Raw genomic sequence first — 27,225 nt, 5'->3', positions numbered from 1 at the left:
GCAGATGTTTCCGCAAGGCGAACCCATGTGACACACGTGACCCTGGATACACCTCCTCCAGTGGGGCGCATTTAAATAATAATGCGTGCAGGTGGATACGCCGCCTCCACCTGGCGAATTTGGGAATTACACGTTATACATAAAATATCTGGAAACACCGCCTCCAGTATGGCGAATTTAAATAATAAGGGGGACCTGGGAAACATTAACAATGGTGGGCCCTGCTATAGGGAAAAGGGAATTGGAGACCTCCTGAGCTCCCCTGAGCCAGTGTCCCTGCACTCCTAACATTCCCTATGCCGGTTTCGCACCGGGCGCCGCACGCGTACCTTAACGCCCTTGCTCACCCTGACCCTAAACCCTCACTAGGGAATGGGTCGGTGCGGAGACTAATCCCACCACTGCACTAATAACACACATGAGGAAAGAGACAATACAGGGGAAACACCACTTAGCTTTGCTCTGTTGCGTGCGCTCCTAGCAACAGAGTCCTCCACCTGAGTGCATCTTCTCCTCCACCCGGATCCATCACCATAACAGGATCCTTCACCTTAGTGCAACCTTGGAGCAGAGTCCAACACCAGTTGCAGCTGCTTAGAACCAGAGTCCCAAGGATGAGTTCAGCTGCTGACACGAAGTCGAGCATGCTTGAGTCCAGCTCAGCGGCCAAGTCCCACATGGTGAGTGCCACTCTCCATAGTCGCCACTCCACCAGCCCATGCAGACACTTCCCGCTGACACCATCACTGCGACTCCACCACGCCATGCCAGCCCTTCGTCCAGACACCATAGCTGAAACACATCCCCCCTGGCTAAGCTGCGCAGGACTCCTCACCAGCTCCATCCTTCATCCAGGCTCTCCAAAAACAGAGTGAACACAAACTCACAATATCACAGCCAGTGAGTGAACCCCCTGAGCACACCTTTATAGGGTGTCACACCTGATCCATAATTAAGTGCAAAAAACCCTAAAGTGCAATACCACTCACCACCACCGGGGACAGTCAAGACACCTTGGAACTTTCCAAAGTAAAAAAAGTTCACTTTGTGCTTTTAATACCGCCAGATCCAACACTGGATCATGACAGGGTTAATGTGGTGGATGCAGGGTCCACAGGGGACAGCGGTGGTGGGACAGTGCTGCCTAGCCCACGGTATAGGAAACAGTTGGCTGTAGGCGTTCCACCCTCCTCCTCCTCCTCCAGAAGCGAAAGCTCGTCCACAGAGCGCAGTCGTACGAGCACTCCATCTGCAGCTGCCACTGTTGCACACGATGTGTCCCCCTATCGAGCAGCTAGTGGAAAGCGTCAGCAGGCTGTGTTGCAGATGATGTGTTTGGGCGACAGACATACCGCCGAGGTGCTGGCCGAGTACTTGAAGCGACAAACTGAGTCATGGCTGGGCAGTGTACATCTTGAGGCAGGCAAGGTAGTTAGTGATAACGGCCGTAATTTTGTGGCAGCCATAGTCCTTTCAAAACTCAGCCACATACCTTGCTTGGCTCACACCTTGAACCTGGTGGTGCAGTGCTTCCTCAAAAATTATCCGGAGTTAACAGCCCTGCTCCAGAAGGTGCGAAGACTGTGCGCGCACATCCGCCGGTCGCCTGTACACTCCGTTCGTATGCAGAAGCTGCAGCGATTGCTCCACCTTCCCAACCACCGCCTCATTATCGACATTGCAACAAGGTGGAACTCCACCCTGCACATGGTGGAGCGGCTGTGCGAGCAGAGGCAGGCCATAATGCATTTGTGGGAGGATACACGGCCAGGCACTTTGAGAGCAGACATGGAGTTGACAGGTGTGCAGTGGTCGAAGCTGAAAGACCTCTGTAAAGTCCTTCAGTGTTTTGAGGAATGCACACGGCTGGTAAGCGCAGACGACGCCATCCTAAGCATGAGCATCCCACTTATGCGTCTGCTCATGCAAACTTTGACGCACCTTAAGGAGCAGGCGTCTGCAGCCAATGTTGATGAGGAGGAAGAGGAGGAGGGAATCCTTGATGACATTCAGCCATTGTCTGCTCAGGGACCTCTCCTGGACAAGGTGGAGGAAGAAGAGGAGGAGGAGGATGATGATGGGGATGATTACTTAGGGGAGGAGGATGCATCTCGTGGGGCATTGAAAATGTTGGCGTGGCAAGGTCTGGTACAGGGTTTGTGCGTGACTGGAGGGATGTGGATTTGCCAGAAAGTGCTCCTCCAACCAGCACTCGCAGTGCATCATTGACACCAGGAACATTGGCCCACATGTCAGATTATGCCTTGCGGATCCTAAAAAGGGACCCCCGCATTGCCAAAATGATGAACGATCCACGCTATAAAGGCAAATTACAAAACATCATGCCACAGGAGAACCTTGACCTAATATTGGCTAATAAACAAGCAACTCTGGTAAATCGGTTGCTTGAGGCATTCCCAGCACACAGCAGCGGTGATGGTTCTCACACGAGCCGTACGGGCCGGGGGCAGCTTGGCAGAGGTGTTCGTGGTGCACACAGCAGAAGTGGCGTTGGAGACAGGGGTTTCATGACAATGTTGTGGAGTGATTTTTCAAATACCGCTCACACAACTGGTAATACTGCATCGATGGAAAGTGACAGGAGACAGCAGTTGTCAACCATGGTTACAAACTACTTTTCCTCCCATATCGATGTTCTCCCACACAGGTCATTCCCCTTTGACTATTGGGCCGCTAAACTGGACACCTGGCCTGAATTGGCACAATATGCCTTACAGGAGCTCGCTTGCCCAGCTGCAAGTGTGCTATCGGAAAGAGTCTTCAGTGCAGCTGGATCAATCCTGACAGAAAAAAGGACCCGTCTGTCAACCCAAAATGTGGATGATCTAACCTTCATTAAAATGAACCATGCATGGGTTTCCAAGGATTTTGTCCCACCTTCCCCTGATGACACATAGGGTGACAGAAAAATGGCTTGCTTTGGTCCACCTCTTTCTGGGACTTGACCTATTTCGCCTTTTGCATCAGCTGAATGTCCAACATCAACATATGCCACTTTATAAAACTCCCTAACTGTGCTGCCTCCCCCCCATGGCCGGGGTCACCACCTAGCGCACGACACCGTGCGAGTGCCGTTGCCCTGGACAGGTGGGTAGGCCGACTCTTGGGCGTGGGCACTGGCACAGGGTCCCTCATAGTAGTCCCTGCACTTTCATCTGCAGCTTCCTCTTTGTCACCGTGTAAGATGGAACTGTATATGTTTTCAATGTTGGGACAGCAATTTTTGGGGAGCACGTTACTCTGGAGAATGATAGATGGGGCCCACCATACACTGGAACATTCCAAAGGTGGACATCAGACACTGGAGCAGCATTTACAGGGCCCATTATACACTAGAGCATTAGATATGGGGCCCATTATGTTTGGAGCATTATTTGGGCCCATAAGACAGTGGAGCTTCATCCATGGGGACCAACATATACTGTAGCATTATGTGGAGCTCATCATATACTGTTTCAAACATTATATGGGACCAATGATTCTGTATGGAGAAATAGATGGGCCTCGTCATGAGATGTAAAAAGTGAAGTATTTTTCATTGTACTATACCGCTATTTCTCTGCCGTATCGGAGCATGATGAGTTGTGGTATGTGTTAAAGGGGCGCTCTTTCGCCCAGGGCACATGAAAACCTGGAGCCAGCCCTCCCCCCCCACAACTGTAGCCAAATAACCCCCATTTTTCAGTGCGTAACTTGTATTATGAAGTTAATTAAGGTTGACAAGCTTAAGTAAGAAGAATTGATGCTTTTGGCATTCAAATGGGCACTGTAGGTGTGTTTCCTGTCCTCCTCTCACTGCCGACTTTTATTCCCCATTGACTTACATTGGGTTTCGTGTTTCGGGACGACCCCGACTTTTTTCCCTATAATCGGACGATCTTGCTCGACCCGACTTTTGGAAAAGTCGGGTTTCACGAAACGAAACGCGACCCTAAAAAACCAAAAGTCGCTCAACTCTAGTCAGTAGTGAATGAAATAAACACTTAACCATGTATTGCAACTCCAGTTTGTAATTGATCGTATAAGAGATTGGAAGAAGAATGCTTCCTTGTTGTCATGGTTGACAAATGATCATAGAACTGTTTGTTTTAATGTTAATGTTTATTTCTCTATCTTTTCAAATTTTAACACCAGTTATAAATAAGAGCTTACTGTAGATACAGAATTGCAGCCAAGTATGACTTTCTCTAAAATACTCCATTTCAGAGAAAGCATAGTTAAGCATAATTTGACAAGCCATCTGGAAAATATAGAGAGAAACCTGCTTAGTCTGGTGCCACCCACAGTTGCCTTCTTCCTGTTCTGTTGCAGCGGATTGACAGGTGGAACTCGAAGATGGGAACATTATTTGTTTCACAGCAGCTAAGAATGACCAGCTGCTTATGAAGGGAATTGTGTGGATGGGATTGAAGTTATGCCGCTAAGACATTGGCATGAAAGGAGTGGTTCTGGTGGATCAACCCCCAATGAGAGGAATGGATATGGATGGATCACGTCTGTTTACTAAGGAAGTACTGGCAGCACAATACAACCCACTGGCCAACCTAGAGAGTCCTTCAGCAGGTGGTGAAAAGTTGCAGATTTCAGAAAAGCACCTTATGTAATATTTTCAATATACCACTCGCTGTTTAGACTAAGTGTTGGTACATTTATGGCTACTTTATTTTCTATATATAGCCATAGTGGTATATTGAAAATTTATTATAATGGGAACCTTTTTAGAATGGGCATATACTTGTTTTTAGGGAAATGTGTTGCATACAGTGGAACCTCTATATGACACTTGTCAGTAATGTGGTATTGATTAAATAATATATTTAAATAGGTTGCACCATTTGCTACAAATTTATATACTTGTTGTTTAGTGGCTATATTGTCAGTGCCTCCTACTGGGCATTTTTGTTAATTTATTTTGGAAATATATTAAAAATAAATACTAATTTTGTTACATCACTGGATCTCTTCATTTCGGGTAACTGTAGGTGTTATTCCGAATAGAATTTTAGTTTGTGTGTTGAAGTGCCAGTTTTTTGGTATGTATAAATTGGGACATTTTTTAATTTATCACAGACAGAACCCTGCATGGTCTGCGAGTGGTTTTATCACAGGTAGAGGATGGTCGTGAGAGAGTAGTCACCTATGGAAGCCATTCCCTAAGAGAGACAAAGCATAACCCTGCAAACTATTGTTCATTCAGCCTAGAGCTACTGGCTTTGGTTTGGACCATGACCGATTGATTTGCAGTGTACTTAATGGGGGCTGAAGTAAAAGTAATGGCTGATAACTAGGGATGAGCGAGTATACTCGTTAGGATTCGGTGCTCGGCGAGTAATGCGGTACTCGTGGTACTAGAATCCTGGCAAGTAAATTTCACTACTCGCCTCACAATATTCGGCACAGCCCACACAGTCCTCGCACAGCCCAGCTCAGTCCCACACAGCCGGGCACAGTCCCCGCACAGCACAGCTCAGTCCCCCACAGCCCGGCACAGTCCTCCCACAGCCCAACACAGTCCCACACAGCCCGGCACAGTCCCTGCACAGTCCCCGCACAGCCCGGCACAGTCCCCGCACAGCCCGACACAGTCCCCGCACAGCCCCACACACACAGCCCATAACTCACATTTCCCATAGACTTACATTGGACTCGCTACTCGTTACGAGTACCTGAGTATTAGGAGCTACTCGTAACGAGTACAGCATGTCCGACTATTTCACTACTCGCTCATCCCTACTGATAACAATCTGTTGGCCCACCTGGAAAATGTCAAACTGTGGGGCACTAGGACAGAGTTGGATGGCACGGCTGACTAAGTTTAACTACCATATAAAGTTCTGAGCAGTAAGGGAAATTGAAAAACAGACGGGTTCTAATGGGACAGCAAGCTAAGTGTATCGATGATGAACTCGAGGACACTGAGACCCCTGACCTTGGCTGACTGCCTGCCTTATAGACCATGGTACATTCAAGAGAGATGGCAACTGGGATGCTAACAGTGCTCATAAAAGCTCCCACAGATTGGGAAAGGGTCCAGAATGACAACAGAGATGTGAAGCAGGTGAAATTTTGGGTCCAGGCGAATATTTGTCCATCTTCAGAAGCACAGGCAGGGCTGTCCTTGGAGGGGGAAAACTGTTGCATCAATGGATAAACTGAGTGTGATTCAGGGCCTTTTATGTAATAAAATATACCTACAGTCAGTAGTACCACCATCAGGTTGTAATTCCCATGTCATTAGGTCCACCAGTTGCTTGAGAGGCCCATGAGAGAGGGACTTATTTTGGGAGCGAAAGGACTTATAAGTGATTACAGAGAATGGTATACTGCCAAGATCTGTAAAGATGGTAATTAAAGTGTGCAAAAAATGTTGAGCATGTGGGTTGAGCAAGTGTTTGGAAAGCAGACTCCCATTCAGACTGTCTGGAAGTCCGCTCCACTGGAGATACTGCAGATAGACTGTGTGCAAATAGGGTACTCAAGTTTGTGACACTCATATTGTTTGGTGATGGCTGACCATTTCGCTAAATACATAGTAGCGGTACTTACCAGAGACCAGACAACAGAGGTGGTATGTCATCACTTCATTCAAGTGTTTGGATGTCCATGGTGGATTCATTCTGATCAGGGAACAATTTTCCAGGGCACCATAATGCGGAAACTATATCGCCTGTATGGTACTGAGAAGTCTAGGACAACTTCTATCATCCACAAGGCAACAGTGCACGTGAACATTTTAACTGCACTCTCAAATGTTGTGGACCCTGGAGAATAATCAAAAGCATGCTGGCCTTTGCACCTGCCTGCACTTACGTGGGACTATAAGAATTGGGTGCACAGCACAACAGGGTACTTTAACCAAATTCTAATGATTTTTAGGGCAGGTAAGGAGATTGAAGACCTACACATGCCTGATCCCATGGCTAGCCATCCTCGGACCAGGGCCACCGGTGGTGCTTGAGAATGGTGCACAGAGTAGTAGGTGACCAGTTGAGACAAGTGACACATCATGACCCGAGGGCAATGCAGAAAGAAGTGTTTGCCCCTGAGGAAAGAGTGCTGGTTAGGGTCAAAAGGCGATCTGGTAAGTTAGAGGTGTAACTGGTGGGAACCGAGGGGCCGGCAAGGAATCTCTATCGCAACATGCTGCGACGGTGTCAGTTTTGTTGAACCAGCGGTCAGTGAGGCAACACCTGAGCCTGAGTCAGGGAGAGCAGATCCTCCCATACAAGTTGATTGGTTGGCTGTACCCATTGACATGCAGACTGAGGGCCCATCTGCTGTAATATTTCCCACCAGAGAGACAACTGAACAAGCTGTGGTTCCCCCAGAGATGATGTACAGAAAAAGATGACTGCCCAAGTCTAACCTGTGGCTGTAAAAAGCGAGCGTTCACCGGGTAAGTCAACAGCTCTGGTCTTGTGAAGGACCACTCAGGCCACTGCAGGCATACCCCTGCAACGCAACATGGAGGACATTTTAATCTGGGAAGATGTGTCAGGGACGCCATCCTCTAGTGGATTGACATGTAAGATGGTATTAAATAGATTTACAGTATCAGGCTCCAGCCACAATAGGTAACTGTTGCCTCTTGGATAGACTCTATAGCAGACCTCATGTTGTTTTTCAGTACAAGCACTGAGCTGACAGAGGTGAGAGGAAAATCCACTGCCATCCTGGGAGCTCAGAGTTTGCAGTGTTCTGGAAACTGACCAGAGTACTGCAGAAACTTGTACTTGGCTGGACAAGTACATTTGGAAGCAGATTTGAATTCCCCCCAAGGCATCTGCTGTGACATGGAGGGTCTCTTGCTAGCCTATCAGCTAAAACTACGCTTCAAGTGACAAGTGCATCAGTCGCCCTCTTCCGTGGCCAGGTTTCGGTCGGTAAATCCTGAACTCAGGCCCCATCACAGTGATCACAGTGGGAGCATGCACACAGACTTAGAAAGAGAGTTTGGCATCAAACGTTCATTCTCAGCAAGAGACATTTGCTAGTAGAACTGTATGAACCAGAGCTAAATACTCACCTCATTAGGGGAAAATTGTGCATATATATATATAGCCTAACAGAATTGTAATCTTAGAGAATTGTTAAGTTTGTGAACCTAATTATTTCCTTGACCTTGGTTAACTCTCAGTTATCGCATTAGGTAGAAGCACAGGTCAGGCAAACTATAGTGTATCTGATAGAACATCACATGCCAATAAGTTGTGCAGCACAGAGTCCTAGCTAACTTGGGCTAGGTGTGTGTGAAATTTAACTATGTTTTGCATTGTCTGGGTAACTCAGGTTACGTTGTCAGTAAAAAGTAGATCTTTGACAACTTGTCCGATTGTGTTCTTTGTCCTTGGGTACTGTATTCTGTATTCTGGGAGAGACCACTCTGGTATATGTCTACAAGTGACTGAACTTGACTGATTTATATTCTTGAATTGACCAGTTTATCATAAAGAAAGTTAACTAGCATCTTGTGGTTTCACTGTGATTGTGACTCCTGAAAATTAATCTGCCAGGTCAGCACAAGTCTGCTCTATGTGTCAGAACTTTACAGTACAGTGAGAACCTCTCTTTGCTCTGAATCATACAGATTGTTGAACAATCTGGGAAAAAGGAATACAAGCCTAGAGCAGGGTCTGAGAAAATGTAAACTAACAAAAATTCAAAGAACATTAAAGAGAGACTCCTTAAATGAATCCTTGAAGTGATATTTCCATGTCAGACATTGGTGGCATACCCACAGGAATCAAAAATTATAAATGATCTTGCAAAAGACAAAAACAACAACTGTTTGAACCAACCAAATCATACACAGGTGGGAACACACTGGCACGGATTTCAGCTGAGACATTCTGGGTAGCACCCATTGTTGAGCATCTGAACCCCCAAATTTTCTTAACATATCAAAATGGGCTTTTATTTACTTCATACACCAACACCCAGGTGAATAAGAATTCTTGTTTCCTGTTTAGACTAGCCTTTCTGCTCGCAACCTGCACATGCTATTCTCCTGACATTTGTGATGCTCTAATCCCAACTGCTTATTCCTACCTTAAATAGTTCTTGTGATTCTGCGGTATATTTATGTACCTCTATGTACCACAATGGAAAACATCCACCATTATCCTAGAAGTTTTAAGCCTGCCCAACATGCCTGCCTGCCATTAGTACTCCAATTGCTATAATATTACTTTGTCCAGAGACCACTAATTTAAGTTGAAAACATTATAACTTGATAGCATAACGCTTTGAAAAACTAGTAATTTGTTCTTAAAGCACCTCCATTATCCTAGAAGTTTTATGCCTGCCCAACCTGCCTGCCTGCCATTAGTACTCCTATTGCTATAATATTAATTTGTCCAGAGACCACTAATTTAAGTTGAAAACATTATAACTTGGTAGCATAACGCTTTGAAAAACTAGTAATTTGTTCTTAACCCCTTAATGACCAGGGGTATTTTTGGTTTTACATTTTCATTTTTCCCTCCCCTTCTTTCCAGAGCCATAACTTTTTTATTTTTCCGTTTATATGGCCATGTGAGGGCATATTTTTTGTGGGACGAGTTGTACATTTAAATGACATCATTGGTTTTACCATATTGTGTACTCGAAAACGGGAAAAAAATTCCAATTGCGGTGAAATTGCAAAAAAAGTGCAATCCCACACTTGTTTTTTGCTTGGCTTTTTTGTTAGGTTCACTAGATACTAAATCTGACCTGCCATTATGATTCTCCAGGTCATTACGAGTTCATGGACACCAAACATGTCTATGTCCTCTTTTATCTAAGTGGTGAAAAAAAATTCCAAAATTTGCTAAAAAAAAAAAAAAAAAAAAAAAATTGCGCCATTTTCCAAGACCGGTAGCATCTCCATTTTTCATGATCTGGGGTCGGGTGAGGGCTTATTTTTTCCGTGCCGGACTGACATTTTTAATGATACCACTTTTGTGCAGATACGTTCTTTTGATCACCCGTTATTGCATTTTAATGCAATGTCTTGGTGACCAAAAAAACGTAATTCTGGCGTTTTGAATTTTTTTCTCGCTACGCCGTTTAGCGATCGGGTTAATGCTTTTTTTTTATTGATAGATCGGGCGATTCTGAACGCGGCGATACCTAATACGTGTATGTGGGATTTTTTTTTACTGTTTTATTTTGATTGGGGCGAAAGGGGGGTGATTTGAACTTTTAGGTTTTTTTAATTTTTTTATTTTTAAACATTTTTTTTTTACTTTTGGCATGCTTCAATAGCCTCCATAGGAGGCTAGAAGCTTGCGCAACCCGATCAGCTCTGCTACATATGGGCGATGAGCAGATGTCTGATGACATACTGTGCACGTCATTGGACATTAAGGGGTTAAAGCAGCACTCCTCCATGGAGTGGTGCTTTAAGCATATGTCCTCTGCCATTGGTCATATAATCATATTCTGGTGTCATCACCATTTTTCTGCGTTGTTCCAGTCCCACAGCACCATCTTGTGAGCAACAGCTTCTGGCCGAAACTCTGAGGCTAAGTCTCAAGCTACCAATCCAAGTCTATGAGAGACAGAACGAGGTTCTTATAGACTTACATTAATGGGTGACTTCCAGCTCACTCCATTAACTACTGGAGCAGCCAGCAGGCACAAACTGCAGGAGACTGACCAGAGTGGTGGTGAAAACAGATGAAAACACTGGAAGGTGAATATCAGACGGGAGGCAGGGGACTTGGTTTTTAAGCATCACTCCAGCTGAAACAAAAAAACTGCTAGAGTGGTGCTTTAACCCCTTAATGACCACCAATACATCTTTTAACTGACCTGAGATATAAGAGAATAGCATCCCCATACAGGGGACTATCCAGCATCTGTCGGCTTTACACTCTAGCTGACAACTTGCTGCATCAGCCACGATCAGTGTTTTCACCGTCCAAATCTGTTTAACCCCGTAGATGCTGCTGTCAATAGTGACTACATCATATAAATGGTTATTAGAGTGTGGCTTTTCCCTCTTTATCCCCATCTGCACCCTGAGATCATGATTGTGTGGTCCTGATGTTTGGCATGACAAATCACGACCAAATAGCGGCCTTAGAGTCTGATGGCTGTTGTGACCTGTTCAGAAGTTAGCGCCATTTAGGTGGTAAAAAAATAAATTTTGCAAATTTCCTTGAAAAAATGAAAAATTACTGCTACATTTTTAAGCCTCCTAAAAGGCTAATAAAATAAAAGAACATTTTACAAATGGTGCTGATGTAAAGCAGACATGTGGGGAATCTTATTTATTAATATTTTGCTGTGGTATGACTATCTTGATTAAAGAGATAATCATTCAAAGTTTCAAAATTGCTAATTCTTTAACATTTTTCTCAAATTTCCGATATTTTTTATAAATAAACACAAAACATATCAACCTAAATTTACCATTATCATAGAGTATAATGTGTCACGAAAAACGATCTCAAAATCACTGGGATTTGTTGAAGAGTTCCAGAGTTATTACCACATAAAGTGACACTGGTCAGATTTAAAAAATGTGGCTTTGTCACTAAGGGGTTAAGCAACAATGACCAAGGATATCATTGTGTGTTGAAAATATTGTAACCTGAGTTCATTGTAACTTCAGTGACTACTTTATATTCTGTAAGATATAGAAAACAGCAATAATTAGACTCATCATTCAGCTGGCTTTGCTATTGGTTCTTCCAAGCTGCCAAAAACTCCTCACTAATTACTCATTCTGAGAATACTCCCAATGCTAAATATGTAGGAACCATGAAAAATCTCTTTCTTTCAATATGTTTGCCTAGATTGTTGAGTTTTATAAAACATAATTGTTGCACATTGCAACAAGATAGACATCCCATTTTTAAATCTGCACCAAACGGGTGAAATATTTATTTCAATTGTTTATGATAATGAACAAAAGTGAGTTTTTTGTTAGAATAGATTTTATGCAAAGATTATAAAATAGAGTTCTGAATACGTATTCAGAGAACTAGATGATTATCTGAAAAACCAATAACCACCACAACATAATGTGACATATTATTCCATGAAAGTCTAGTTATATGAGTTTTCTGTCTCTATTATCACACTAAATTATACGAAAATACTAAAACAGAATTTTCATCACATTATGTAATATATATATCTACTGAATATATATATATATATATATATATATATATATATAATTAAAGCTATGGAATGCAGGTTTACCTGCAGTTCCTTCAGCAGATAGAACTGTTTTCATACTGGATACTGTTCGCTGTGTCTGGATTTTCTTGAAGTCTCTTTTACGAGATTGAGCAACTATCCAAGCAATAAAAAGACTAACTGAAAGTAGAAAATAAAAAAGGAAACAAGTGAAATTAAATAGTCATACTGTGTCATAAAATGCAGATTAAGTAATTTTACAGTGTGTTTATTTGTGCTTGGAAAAAATAAATTCTGCAAATTTTTTATGAAAACAATCAACAAGCTTGTTGTCAGACTAACTATTCAGCTCTGAGCTTCTATCATGCAATGGAAAACATGATGTCTCCCATACACGTTAGACTAAAGTTGGCCCACCGATATCAGAAGGTTTGGCAGTCTAACATGTATGGGGGCCTCCCAACTCTCTCTCCTGATGATGTTCGGGGAAGAGAAGGATCTAGCCTGTTGAATTTCAATAGTAAATCCTTTTGTTCTTCCTGTACATAAGTCAGTGCAAGAGCAGAATGATTATTTGGCCAAAAGAGATCTAATGTATATGGGAGCTTTAAGCCTCCTACACATTTGATGGTTGTTGGCCACAGAACGCTTCAGCCAAACATTCATCGGGCAGCCATCTTGGTCGTCTCTTCCACACATAGGATCACATATTCTCTCCTTTGTCATCTGAGGAAGCTGCTGACAGATATCTCTGCCGGCAGATTATCTTCAGATCAAAAAAGCGAATGGCAGTCTGAAATTGGACATGCACGATAAACATCTACCCTGACAATTAATTGGCTGGCATCCTCATACATATTAGATTGTCACCAGAACATGTCAATATGAGCTGGAGCGGTCCTCATTAATCTAATGTGTGTGGGAGATTTTAGGGTTTCCAGCTGCATAGAATCTGGTGTTAAGATAGCATTTTTAGAATGCAGATAATCAGAACAGATTCTGTGGAGAAATTTCAGCTTTAAAGCTGGCAGCTCTCAAGTATGATATATATTGAAATCCAGAATCACTGCAAGATATGTGACCTGATACCTTAGCACATTTACTGTATTTACAACGTTGCCCACCTTTTTATGTATTCATGAGGTAGCATAAGGAAGAGAAATGTGTCTAATACACCAGTGATGCCTCACAATGTATTATGTATTATGCTTCAGAAAAAATAGCCTTGTTTCCACTTTGTAAGTTATTGTTCTTACTGCTGATTAATATATTGTGCTGATTCTGAAGTGCATCTGTGTAACTTTTCTTATTTAGAAATAATAAATCTAAATCTACAAACCTAATGGAAAAGAGCAAATAATCACGATGAGACTGCTGTATCCAAGTATACATCCTTCAAAGTAATCAATGGCAGTGAAAGGAGCACATGGTGGAAGCATTGTAGACAAGGTTGGCTCTGGCTGAGGACAAGGATCACCTGGAAATGGAAACAGATTCTAATAAACAGGAATATTGATGTCTGAGCTTTATACATTATTTTAAGTAAATCAAACTTTCCTCCTTGAACTTCTTCTGAGTCTCTGAATAAAAGAAGCACTGACATTTCTGTTCTTGTGAAATTGCAATATCCTTGGAGTAACCTGTTTTATTTATTACACAATGGGACTAAAAAATCCCCGAAGACACATAAGATAGCTGCCGGTTGAAACAATAGGTTGATACCTCCCCTGACTGACATTCACAAGAATGCATGGCTCAATTATGACACTTTTGTGTTCTCGAAGACAAAGCCGTCTGGTGGCAATTTTTCTCCCGTAGATCAAAAGAACTGGCTGTTGGAAATCCTGAAGATGTTTCTCTGCCCCAACCTCTTCATTTAATTTCCCAGGGAAACATTAAATGGCCTATAGATATCTATATGCCAACTTGGCACTGTCCAGAAGTAGAAACTTTAGCCCTTAGGCCATGGTCACACTTGTGAGTGCAATGCGAGAAACTCTTGCGAGTCCCTCGCCTCAATACCCGGCACTGCTGCCGACACTCAGGACCCGAGTGTGCAGCTGCATGTATTTCTATGCAGCTGAACGCTCTGGTACGAGTGCCGGTGGCAGTGCCGGGTATAGATGCGAGAGACTCATGCGAGTTTCTCACATTGCACTGAGACCCCGGCCTTATGCCCACTTTGTAATGAGGCATTCATTGACAGGCATGATGCACAGGTGTATTATTTGGCAGATATTATGCTCTGCAATGCAGTTCTATGTGCTCCTGGTTAACACAGAATACAGGGAACAGTTTCTGCTTTTTACGTATTGATCATTGACAAAATTGCATTTAAAATTTGTCCCACAAAGCCCTTGATAAAAAAAAAATTCTCCTCCAAATATTTGTACATGCTGAAAGGAAGAACCTCTCATTAAATGAGGTATGCAGAAAGAACAGAATATTGTTTTACAGTGGACTTGCAGCCAAATTTCTGATCTTTATTCAGGAAACATTGTATTAAAGTGGTTGAAATTAAAAAAAATATGTAATTATTCTTGTTACAATAATAATTGTTGCTGCCAATTCCCACTGCCAAGTACCTTGGTGGTACACTTATAAACAGTGTACGTCAGGTCCACACAGAAACACTGTGTCTGCACATGCACAGAACATGGTGTGCTCCAAATATTGAAAGAGTGAAGGAGGATCAGAATGTTTTGCTCTAAGCTTCATACTGCACTGTTAATTCTCTGTGGTGCCATGGATGAACAGACCACAGGACTTCAATCTTTACATGGGCACTATCCATGCTTTCCAAGTGAAGTATACATTTTGCAATATATATACATTGCTTCCATTTCCATATATATATACCCATCACTTCTTCAGCTAAGCCTTCTATTTTTCTGTTTGGTTGTTATATCCTTTATATTGATTAAAGATGCTATATCTAACAATCCCTAATATCAAATTTTACATCTTGTCCATAATTTCAGTCCCTACAGCTATGCATTTTTATAGGGAATGTATTATCAGTAAGTGATCTTTGGAAGACAGAATGAACAAAGTAATAGCAGGTCAAAAATTGTTTTTTTTTATTTTTTACGCCGTTCCTTTTGCAGTATAAGTGATTATACGGCTTTATTCTTCAGGTTGGTAAAATTCCAGCGATATCAGATTTATATAGTTTTTTTATATATTTGGCTGCTCTTGCACACTAAAAATGCTTTTAACTGCAAGAGCATAGCCATATTTTGAGAGCTATAATTTTTACATATTTTGGCTCACAGAGTAATATGAGGGCTTGTATTTGAGGGGCAAATTGTTGTTTTTATTGATACTATTAATAGGCACATGAAATGTTTTGATTTCTTTCTCTTCTGATTTTTGGGAGGCAGAATTAAAAAACCCAGCAATACAGGAATTGTTTTTTAGGAGATTGGGCAGCTTTATATCATTTTTTATGTTTTAGCGCTATTACACAAAATTTTTTTTACAAAAAATAATTATTTTTGCATCACTTTATTGTGAGAGCTATAACTTTTTTAATTCTTATGCTGAATGAGTTGTAAGGCAGCTTGTTTTTTGCGGGACAAGATGACATTTATAGGAATACCATTTTTATTTACATTTGTCTTTTTGATCTCATTTCATTCTAGTTTTTGTTCAGTAGTATGAAATTAAAGCATTGTGTTTTGCATCGTTTTGTTTTTTGTACAGTGTTCACTGAAAGGGTTAACTAGTGGACAGTTTTATAAGTAGGGTTGCCATGGATTTGGTGATACCAACATGTACTTTATTGTTTGGTTTTTTTCATAAAAATATTTGTTGGTAAATTTTTTTATTATTATTTTGTGATTTTTAAAAAAAATAATTTTACAGCCTTTTTTTTTTTACTTTTTTCTTACTTAGTCCCACTAAGGGACTTTCACTTTTTACAGTCTGATCACTGTTATAAAGCATTGCAATGCACGAGCATTGCAGTTCTTTATAACCTTTCAGCCCTACTGTGTGCATGATCTAACTATATTGCTAATGCCTGGTGATGTAATGACGACATCGGGTCACTATAGCAATGATCTGGCACCAGCGATCATGTCATGGGGGGCTCCAATTGAAGGACAGAGGGGGCTCACTCCCTCTACCTGCCATCCTAATATGCTTCAATCAATATCAATTGCAGCATTTAGGGGGTTAAAATGTTGTGAGCGGTGCGGACACCACACCTGGCACTGAGTGCCTGGTGTCAGCTGTCAGAATCAGCTGGCACCTGGCGGTGATTGAGTGCCGTCAGCCTATTTGTACACAAAATTGACTGGATGTATTAATATGTCCATGGTCAGTAAGTACCTACCGACCTAAATTTATGCATATGTCCAAGGTTGTGAAGGGGGTAAGGTGTACATACTGGTATTTTACCATCCACATTCTAAACTGACAGAAACATATATATATTATTATGTTAAATGTACATGAATTCTTAGGTAACCTAGAATCACCTGATTTTGGATGGAGTAGGGGAAGTATGTTCGGTATCTCACATTCTCTCTTTTAAAGATTTTTATATAGATTGTTTGGATTAAATAAATACAATTGGCTATGTTTTTTGTCACCTGGTCGTTTTCCATTTCATTTTTTTTTTGGTTGAGGGGTATCTTGCTGTTTGGAATTTCCCAAGTTTGGCCTATTTTAAGTATTTTTTATTTCACATTTTGTTTAACTTTTTTTTACTTAGTCCCACTTTGGGACATGAACATTTTTAATTTTGATCGTTGGTCTCATACACTGCAGTACTCATGTACTGAACTGCATGGGACCTGTCATTTCTGCACTGACTCAGCTTGCTTGACCCTGCTTTTAGGTGGGTCTAACAAGCCTGCATACCCTGAAATCTTCAGGTGACCTTAGGGTGTTTTGGAAATTATTGGCACCTACAATCATGACTGAAGGAGCCAATAGTTTTAAAGGAGGAGTCATCTTCTTCTTTTCACCACTTATAAGCCGATGTCATATTTTACAGCAGCATCAGAGGCGTTAATCTGCCTCAATCAGTTCCAAAACATGACAGGGCTGATCCCACAGGGTGTCAATTGTCATATACAGCTGATACTTGCTATATTGTTGCTTACTGGGGAAACGCTAAACTCTTTTTGTAACACCCCATAACTTTCTGCATAAACAAAACAACATGCTGAAATATAGCATTTTTATGTTTAGATGCTGAGCCTCATAAGAGGCTGACAGTGCCCAATTCATAAAGACTGGTCTTGATGCGATTCATTCCATCTTATTCTAACTGGAGTAAGATTTCTGGAGTAAGGAACGTGACAGCTCATCATGAATTAGACACAACCTTTTGCACCCCCATTCCACCACCTATTTTGGCATAGCTGGGAGAAAATATCCTGAAAAAGCCAAAATTACAAAGTTTGAGCAAAACTTGCGACTTTTCAAAGCCTTGAAGCCACTTTTACTGGTTAAAAGCTTTGATGACTAGAGACTTCAATGTCCTGTAGAGATCACTTTTCAAAACTTTTCTTATTGTCATAAATAGGATTAAAATGAAAGTTAATATCTAGGGGCAGATAACATATGATCCACCGTTGACAATAGGTGATAGTCACAGCTCAGCTTTTCCCTTTCCCTGCACAGGTCAGAGAGCATATTCACTAATCTCTTCCATAAAAGTCAATGAGTCATCACCAGACATCAGTTTTCTATTGTCCATGTGGATACTGTGAAGCATATCTTAACAGCAATCCCGTAAAGGTGGCTGTCCTAATTAGAAAAGGACAGGTTTGGTTAAAAGTCTATCTTGGTAATTATTTCCCCATATGTATCGTAGAAGATTTGTCTGCCATTATATTCATAAACCTGGAGATTCCTGAAGAACATTGTCTACTCCAGTAAAGAAGCTGCAGTGTATTTACTTGAAGGAGAATACATAAGGAAATTGGAAATGAAAACTACAGAACACACAGTTTTTAATCTCTAGGGGATTCTGATCCAATGCTATTACCAACAAAAAGATCTCAGAGTCTGTACCTGGCACAAAACTTTGATCTCTCAAAACTGTTCTCAGAATGCTTCAAATTTTTAAATTACCCATATGTTTAATGCAAATATTCTTCTGCTTATATAGTAGCTACATAAAGAGAAAGAAAAGGATTCACAAAAGAAAAATAAGTAAAAGCCTCACCATGTAGTAAATGTAGCGTTGCTCCTTGTTAACACAGCATGGATCCAATACCATTGACCACCGGAGAAAATTGACAAAAATATTAAATAAAAGTATTCACATAGCCGTATGAATAAAAATCTGTAGCTTTATTTCACATGGTTAAAAAAGGGTGTCCAGACCATTAAAAAATGGTGCCTGCTGACACATTTCTGGATGAAGCTCTTAGTCATAGAATGCCCTACGTCAATTTTCTCAGGTGGTCAACGGTATTGGAACCATACTGTGTTAACAAGGAGCAATGCTACATTTACTACATGGTGAGGGTTTTACTTATTTTTCTTTTGTGCTTCTTCTACAGTAGCTACATGGTATTGTGAAAAAAAAAACCTTCAAGGCATTGAAACATCTGTTCTAAAAGAAAAAAGAAATTCCTTACTTAAAAATAATCAACATTAAGCCTCTCTGAAAGTAATCACATTTTTGCTGAAACCAACTCCTAAGGTGACTATTTTTAACTTTCACCACTCTTACAGTAAAGAGCCTCCTTTGCCTTTTGAGTGCACTTTACATTAAAAGTTTTTCACTATATGGTTTGTGAGGGACATTTTATAACAAAATTATCTATTATGTAAAAATCTTTTTTACTTTTCCTGGTGACTGTGGTTTCTCCAGTTGCCAATCAGATTTGATGCATGCTAATAGGAAATGTTCTTATTTTGTTTGGATTATAGCATCATTCCCATGTAGAACTCTACATACCGCAAGAAATATGGGCATGATGCAGATCACAGATGAGTTTATGTAGTGTAGTAAAAGCACAATATGCGTGATATTTCTATAAATCCCCATCCATTTTGTTGAAACTGTAAGAGTAGGTTTTTTTTTCAGCAACAATAGGCAACATCACAAACTCACCAAAAACTCATCATGGGAACCTAACCTAAATAGGAAAAAACTCATTTGTAAATGTAGAGGAACAAAAATGTTAGGAGGATGACTTTTCAGGTACTAAATCTGGACTCACCATCGACCCAGGTGAACACGTTCTGCTGGATATCTCCAAATTCTGCAGAAGTAACTGCTAAAATAACGTCATGAAAGGAGGTATTTTTGATCTTTGCTATTTCATCTGTGGTAAATAATCTATAGCATAAAAATATAGTAATGTATTATTTCTTGTAATATTTCTGTATTATGTAAAACCAAATACATGTTGATAAAGCAATATAAAAGTATTAAAGGGAACTTGACAGGTATTCCTTGCCCTAAAAAAGACACCTACATGTGATCAATCATATATAAATGCCCTGCCTAACAAGCCCTTTCTACTGTATAACTCATAACTCAAAGCCATGTGTGTCAAAAAAAGTTTTTGAATTCCGTTTTTTATATGCAAATAACTTTCAGAATAGTCAATGAGGTGTTGGGTTTCCTAGACTAATCTTCCCACTCACCATGTTATCATGCCCCTGTGGGTGTGATAACATGATTTCTAGAGTCGGCATAACTGCCGTCTCTGCAAATCTTGTGCATGTGCTTTCATACCACTTATCTACGCTATTGTTTGTCTGTTTTTAAAATATCCATTTATTATGTAATGTTTCTGCTATTTTTGTGTAAATATTTGCGTTTCTTAAGCTATTTTGTTATACCATGCCAGATGAAGAGACCAAAATAGTCTCCAAAGCTTGCATTGTAACAAAACTTTATTTTTGTTATCCATTTAAAGGTATATTAACTACAAGTTTATTATTTTATTTCTCACACTGAGAGTCAGGGTGCATCAGTGTCAGTGCAAAGTATCTCCGATATGCTATGACAGGAGAAACAGGAGGACTCCACTGCTGACACAGAAACATAAAAAGCTAGACTGCAGCTTGCCAAAATGTACATGAGTAAGCCAAAATCTTTTTAAAAAAGTGTCTTGTGGACAGATCAAGACCAAGATAGACCTGTTTGTAAAGCACATCAATCTACTATTTACCAAAAACGGAATGAAGCTTACAAAGAAAAGAGCACAGTACCTACAGTCAAATATGGTTCAAATATATATTTTTGGGTTGTTTTGCTGCCTCTTGCACTGGATGCTTTGACTGTAAAGCATTATGAAATCTGAAGATTACCAAAGAATTTTGAGTCGAAATGCAGTGCCCTATGTCAGAAAAGTGGATTTCCATCCTAGGTCATAAGTTTTCGAGCAGGACAATGAACTCAAACATACTTCAAGAAGCACCCAGAAATGGATGAAAACAAATTGATTGAGAATTCTGAAGTGGCCTGCAATGAGTCAAGATCTAAATCCCATTTAAAACCCATGGAGAGATTTTTAATTTGCTGTTGGGAGAAGACATCCTTCAAATATGAGAGACTTTGAGCAGTTTGCAAAAGAGTTGTTCTAATTCCAGTTGAGAGGAGTAAGAAGCTTGTTGATGGTTATAGGAAGCGAATGATTGCATTTTCTTCTTCGAAAGGGTGTGCAACCAAATATTAAGGTAAGAGTACAAAGAATTTTGTCCTGCCATTTTTGTTTTTTTTGTGAAATTATGTCCAAGTTGTCGTTTTTTCAGTTTTTTGTGTTGTTCCAATATACTCAAAGGGAATAAACATGTACATAACAAAATGTGTAATTGCAATAATTTTATGGGAGAAACATTTCATTTTCTGGAATAATTTCAAGAGAGCCAACATTTTTGGCCATGATTGTAACTACCACATACACTCAGTTAAATTGGTTCCTTCATTTTGGTTATTTTTTTTACACCGTTCTTGCATTTTGCAAATTATTTTATATATTACCCATTTCTTTTATTTTCAAACCAAAATCTGTCTCCATCTCTCAAACGCTGGAACTGGTTCATAGTGATTGCTGTTATAAGCTCTCCAGGATCTCCATAACACTCCAAAAGGGACCCTGGAAGAAGTTCCAGTTTACTGGTATCATTGCCGTATAACATAGCCAAATCTTCAAACAACTGAAATACAAAACACATTGAATTAGGTTTTATTCTGGTAATTCTATAAGTGCTGATATTCTATTATTCCAAAACAATGTTAAGGTCAAAATCTGGCTCTGATGTATGAGGAAGAGTCTATTTACATGTGAGGATAAATTTGTTAACATTAGTGCAATCTATGATATAGAGAGTGGCTAGCATTTGAAAGATGCATTTTCATGCTTTTTTGTAACTCTGCTCCTTTCTCTTATGCAAATTACCGGCAGATAGCTGTCAGTTTGTAGGGGCACTGTACAATTCCAACAAATGATGATTTTTAGCTGCCAATAAAAAGTGACCAAGTGCTTGTTAATTGTGCAGATTCAATAGGATCATGAGCAGTGCTGTTTTGTGATGACAACTTATGAAATAGTGATCAGACAGAAAGAAAAATAAATTTTCAACAGTAAATTTGAGCATTATTCTTTTAAGCTGTCAATATTTCATGTAAAATTCTGTGCAGATTTTTGCCACACTAGCAGATTTATATTTTACATCTATTTAGACCATTGATATAATATTTCATATTGCATGGTACTAACCTGTTTATTTATCTGATAAAGTTTTGGATTAATGTTCTGCCAACTGGTAATTGGTTCAAGTCCAAAGTATTCCCTTGCCCGGTTATAGCAACAAAGTCCAAAGTCTCTTCCTCTCTGAATGCTATTGGAAATGTAATCTGTCCGGGAATATTTCAGTGTCCCATACCAGTAATCTGTTTAGTGAAATGATGAATAACAAACTTCAGTTACACAATGTGAAATGAAATGTGCTTTACAAGTACATACTGGGACCCTGCCCAAACCCATGTAGACCCACCTAGATCTTCACCGGAAGACATCTACCTGGAGATGTCTCCACACTTTAACACTCTCTTCAGCAATATTCACTTTCAGTGTCTACTGTTTATTGTAGTAAGCCTTACAAAATAATACAAAACAAGTAAAAAGCTATGTTTTTGCAAAAGTATAAAGAGTTTTGCACCTTGTTAAATAAAGAAGTGATTGCGTTCTTATAAGCAATCTAGAAATCATCCCTTTAATGGTGAGACAAAACACATGTACTAGTGTTTTGAATGTGAAGAAGTAATGGACTCAAAGTCAGATGTGAAAAAATAACCTTTTTTGTGATATCCAACTAGTTTGCTTATCACTAAATCATTTGGTAATTACAGAGGATTTTTATCAAGGTGTCTAAAAATTATCCTGTTTTTTCTGGAGATAAAACAGTGGCATTGTTTTGGAAATGAAAAGTTTTGATGTGCTGTCATCAAGCCTTTTTAAAATTTGTCCCTATCCTCAGAGCAATTTCTTGAAGTTACAAAAACATGAATGTAGTTTCCCAGCATCAGTAGTGTAGTCAAGCACTATGAAACACAAGAGATGTTTGCCTGGCGTGAATGTGCAGTGGATGTGGCAGGAGCAGCACAATTCAGAGTTAACATGGCAGGTAAATAATTTTGTTGGAGTTTAGGGAGAGCAACATCACTCAAATCAGCTGCAGCATAGTCAAACATTCTGAAACCCAGTGAGCAGTCAATAGGTGTGGGGTTTGAAGTCGATTTGGCATGAGCAGCACAGTGGAAGGTGAAGACGGAGCAGGCATGGCCATTCTTGACAGGTTAGGGCCAGAAATGCTATAGAAAAGATGATATTATGGACTGTGAGTAGAAGCCTGGCAGAATGTGTTTCATCAAAATTGGCAACAGTAGAATGGTGTAGATGACAGTCAATGGACTGGCAGTGTAGTCAACAGTTAAAAAACAGGTAGGCAGACAAATGTTTGGGCTTACATAATCATTGGCATCAGCCATCGGTGCATGAAAGTCTGCACTGATCATGCTTGATTCATTTTGACAAATGTTAGGTATTCCAAACATTGTGACAAATAACCATTTGGTGTGACAAATCCACTAATCGCACTGAATGACTCTCTGACATAACACAGGAAATTGGACATGACAGTGCTCAGATGGCAAAGTGGGCCAGTTCTTGCTACTGCTCCAATTACTGACACAGAAATTCATGGGTTTGGAGCTGAGGGTATGTGCCTGAGAAAGCTCTCTGTGTAGGTATTACTGAGCCTGTCTGTTCAGACTTTGCATGTGTGTTTGCTGTAGTGTTCGAGGTTGTTATTATGGCAGAAAAAACATTTGGTCAATCATGTCAAACATAATGTTTCCTCGGCTACTTGTTGTAGCCCTTATGATAGCACAGACAAGGTAACATTTTTTCTGAATGGATTGCAGAGGGGTCTGCTGATCAGTTGTATGGGCAACAAGTGTTCGTTCAGTGAAAGCTTCTCAGAGGAAGATGGTGAATATTTTTTTCAAGATAAAAGTTAGCATATATACAATGCTGATTACACACATGTCCTTACTGACAAATTTTGTCACCTCCTTAACCCCTTAACACCCGGAGGTATTTTCGTTTTTGCGTTTTCGCTTTTTGCTCCTGTTCTTCCCAGAGTCATAACTTTTTTATTTTTTTGGTGAGACGAGTTGTGCTTTTGAACAACACCATTGGTTTTACCATGTTTTGTACGCGAAAACGGGTAAAAACTCCAAGTGCGGTGAAATTGCAAAAAAAGTGCAATCCCACACATGTTTTTTGCTTGTCTTTTTTACTAGATTCACTAAATGCTAAAACTGACCTGCCATTATGATTCTCCGGGTTAATACGAGTTCATAGACACCAAACATGTCTAGGTTCTTTTTTATCTAAGTGGTGAAAAAAATTGCAAACTTTGTTAAAAAAAATTGTGCCATTTTATTATACCCGTAGTGTATCCATTTTTTGTGGTTGGGTGACGGCTTTTTTTTTGCCATTTTGGTGCAGAAACGATCTTTTTATCACCTGTTATTGCATTTTAATGTAATGTCATGGTGACCAAAAATAATTTAATTCTGTTGATTTTACTTTTTTCTTGCTACATCGTTTAGAGGTCAAGTTACTCTTTTTTTATTGATAGATGGGTAATTCTGAATGTGGCGATACCAAATATTATTATTAATATTTATTTATATAGCACCATTGATTCCATGGTGCTGTACATGAGAAGGGGTTACATACAATTACAGATATAACTTACAGTAAACAAACTAACAATGGCAGACTGATACAGAGGGGAGAGAGGACCCTGCCCTTTCGGGCTTACATGCTACAGGATGGTGGGGAAGGAGATAGTAGGTTGGTGGGTTGCAGCAGTTCCGATGTTGGTTGAGGTGAGAGAGAAGGAGGTAGCGGGGTCATTGCAGGCTGTAGGCTTTCTTGAAGAGGTGGGTTTTCAGGTTCCGTCTGAAGGATCCAAATGTGGTTGATAGTCGGACTTGTTGGGGCAAAGAATTCCAGATAATAAGGGCTATTCGGGAGAAGTCTTGGAGGCGGTTGGGTGAGGAGCGAATAAGTGTGGAGGAGAGAAGGAGGTCTTGGGAGGACCGGAGATTACGTCAGGGAAGGTATCAGGAGATTAGTTCAGAGACATATGGGGGAGACAGGTTATATATGGCCTTGTAGGTCAGTATTAGTAATTTGAACTGGATACGCTGAGGAAATGGGAGCCAGTGAAGAGATTTGCAGGGGGAGAAGCAGAGGAGTTGCGAGGAGAGAGATGAATTAGTCGGGCGGCAGAGTTAAGGATGGACTGGAGAGGTGCGAGGGTGTTAGCATGGAGACCACAGAAAAGGATGTTGTAGTAGTCGAGGCGGGAGATGATGAGGGCATGCACAAGCATTTTAGTAGATTGAGGGTTGAGGAAAGGACAGATTCTGGAAATATTTTTGAGCTGGAGGCGACAGGAGGTAGAAAGAGCTTGGATGTGCGGTTTGAAGGACAGGGCAGAGTCAAAGGTTACTCCGAGGCAGCGAACTTCTGGTACTGGGGAAGTGTGATGTCATTAATTGTTATAGCTAGGTCGGGTAAGGAAGATCTGTGAGATGGAGGAAAGATGACGAGTTCAGATTTGTCTACATTGAGTTTGAGGAAGAGAGAGAAGAAGGAGGATATGGCTGATAGACACTCTGGGATTCTGGACAGCAGAGAGGTGATTTCTGGGCCAGAGAGGTAGATCTGAGTGTCATCAGCATAAAGGTGGTAGTGGGACTTTATGAGTTGCCCCAGACCAAGTGTATAGATTGAGAAGAGTAGGGGTTCTAAAACAGAGCCTTGGGGGACTCCAACAGAGAGAAGGTGGGATGAGGAGGTGGCGTGGGGGTGGGAGATGCTGAATGTGTGGTTTGAAAGGTATGTGGAGATCCTGGATAGGGCAAGGCCTTTGATGCCGAAGGAGGAGAGGATCAGTAGTAGGAGGCAGTGGTCAACTGTGTAAAATGCAGAGGACAAGTCTAGAAGCAGGAGTATAGAGTATTGTCCATTGATTTGGCTGTAAGTAGGTCGTTAGTAATTTTGGTCAAGGCTGTCTCAGTGGAGTGATGGGGGCGGAAACCAAATAGTAGATTGTCAAAGAGCAAGTTAGATGATAGGTGGGAGGAAAGTTCAGTGTGGACGTGCTGTTCCAGAAGTTTGGAAGCGAATGGAAGCAATGATATTGGACGATAGCTGGACACAGCGGTTGGGTCGAGGGTTTGCTTTTTAAGGATAGGCGTGATTGTGGCATGCTTGAAAGCAGAAGGGAAGGTACCAGACGTTAGTGATAGGTTGAAGAGGTGGGTTAGGGATGGGATAAGTGTGGTGGTGAGGTTGGGGAGGAGGTGGGATGGGATGGGGTCAAGGTCACAGGTTGTGAGGTGCAATTTGGAGAAGAGGCTATTAAGTTCCCCTTCAGTGATGTTGGAGAGTGAGGTTATGGGGTTTGGGCATTGGTCTGGTATACAAAGGGGTTGTGGTGGCTGAGTGATGAAGACTTGCCTTGCTTGGTCAATCTTGTTTTTGAAGTGTGTGGCAAAGTCCTCAGCAGAGATGAGGGAGGTTGGAAGAGGCAGTGGTGGGCGGAGGAGGGAGTTAAAAGTTTTGAATGACTGTTTTGGGTTGTAAGATAGGGAAGATACGAGGGTTGTGAAGTAGGCCTGTTTAGCAGAGGGGAGGGCAGATTTGAAATCGAGTGTTGCCTGTTTGAATGTGGTGAAGTCATCTTGCAAATTTGTTTTCTTCCAGCGCCGCTCTGCAATCCTGGACACTTGCCGGAGCATTTTAGTGGTGTTATTGTGCCAGGGTTGTCACAAATATGCAAATATGTGTATGTTTGATTTTTTTATTGTTTTATTTTGAATGGGGTGAAAGGGGGTGATTTTAACTTTTATACATTTTTTATTTTTACAATATTTTTAAAACCTTTTTTTTTTTCTTTTGGCATGCTTCAATAGTCTCCATGGGAGACTAGAAGCTTCCATAACCCGATCGGCTCTGCTACATACAGGTGATGATCAGATCACCTGTATGTAGCAGAATTGCTGACTTGCTATGAGCGCCGACCACCAGGCGATCACGTGATGGGCATCCCCGGTGGGTGGATTTCTGGTGCGATTGCCTGATCGTGATTCCACCCGCAACTGTTCCGGGCACATGTCAGCTGTTCAAATCAGCTGCCATGTGCCGGGAAAGATGTGGGCTCACCGTCAGAGCCCACATCAAAGGGTGGGTGTCCGACATCGGCATACTATTACACCCGATGTCGGAAAGAGATTAAAGGGCTTCATTAGGCTACAAGCAATGTCAGATCACAAAGTAACCCACTCTCCAGTTTGACTGCTGCTTGATGTAGTCTGTCACTGCTTTATGCTGTTGGAGCAAATGCTGCAACATCTACATAATTGAATTTCAGCAGGCTGCATGTTTTTTTGCAAAGCCAGAAGGGCATGCTTTCCCACAAGGCCTACTGAAATAGGCTGACTTTTTTCTGTCCACAGCCACCACCTTTCTCAAGCATGTATATCTGCAAAATAGATCTTGCACT

General features: G+C 41.0%; 1 protein-coding gene across 1 annotated transcript in view; it reads right to left on the bottom strand.

Annotated features, from left to right (window-relative positions):
- LOC141098900 (dual oxidase 1-like) overlaps window positions 1-27,225 on the bottom strand; it is a 354,647-nt gene that overhangs the window by 199,480 nt on the left and 127,942 nt on the right. The window contains exons 12-16 of the mRNA XM_073586871.1: window positions 21,858-22,030; window positions 21,119-21,294; window positions 19,347-19,465; window positions 13,496-13,633; window positions 12,220-12,336 (exon numbers count right to left, since the gene is read on the bottom strand). Coding sequence (XP_073442972.1) covers window positions 12,220-12,336; window positions 13,496-13,633; window positions 19,347-19,465; window positions 21,119-21,294; window positions 21,858-22,030 — 723 coding nt within the window. The remainder of the gene's footprint in view (window positions 1-12,219; window positions 12,337-13,495; window positions 13,634-19,346; window positions 19,466-21,118; window positions 21,295-21,857; window positions 22,031-27,225) is intronic.

The sequence above is a fragment of the Dendrobates tinctorius genome, unplaced genomic scaffold (genome assembly GCF_039654945.1).
Source record: "Dendrobates tinctorius isolate UK_male_01 unplaced genomic scaffold, ASM3965494v1 ptg000097l, whole genome shotgun sequence".
In the NCBI taxonomy this organism is placed as follows: domain Eukaryota; kingdom Metazoa; phylum Chordata; class Amphibia; order Anura; family Dendrobatidae; genus Dendrobates; species Dendrobates tinctorius.
This window is presented reverse-complemented; position numbering and strand designations above follow the sequence as displayed.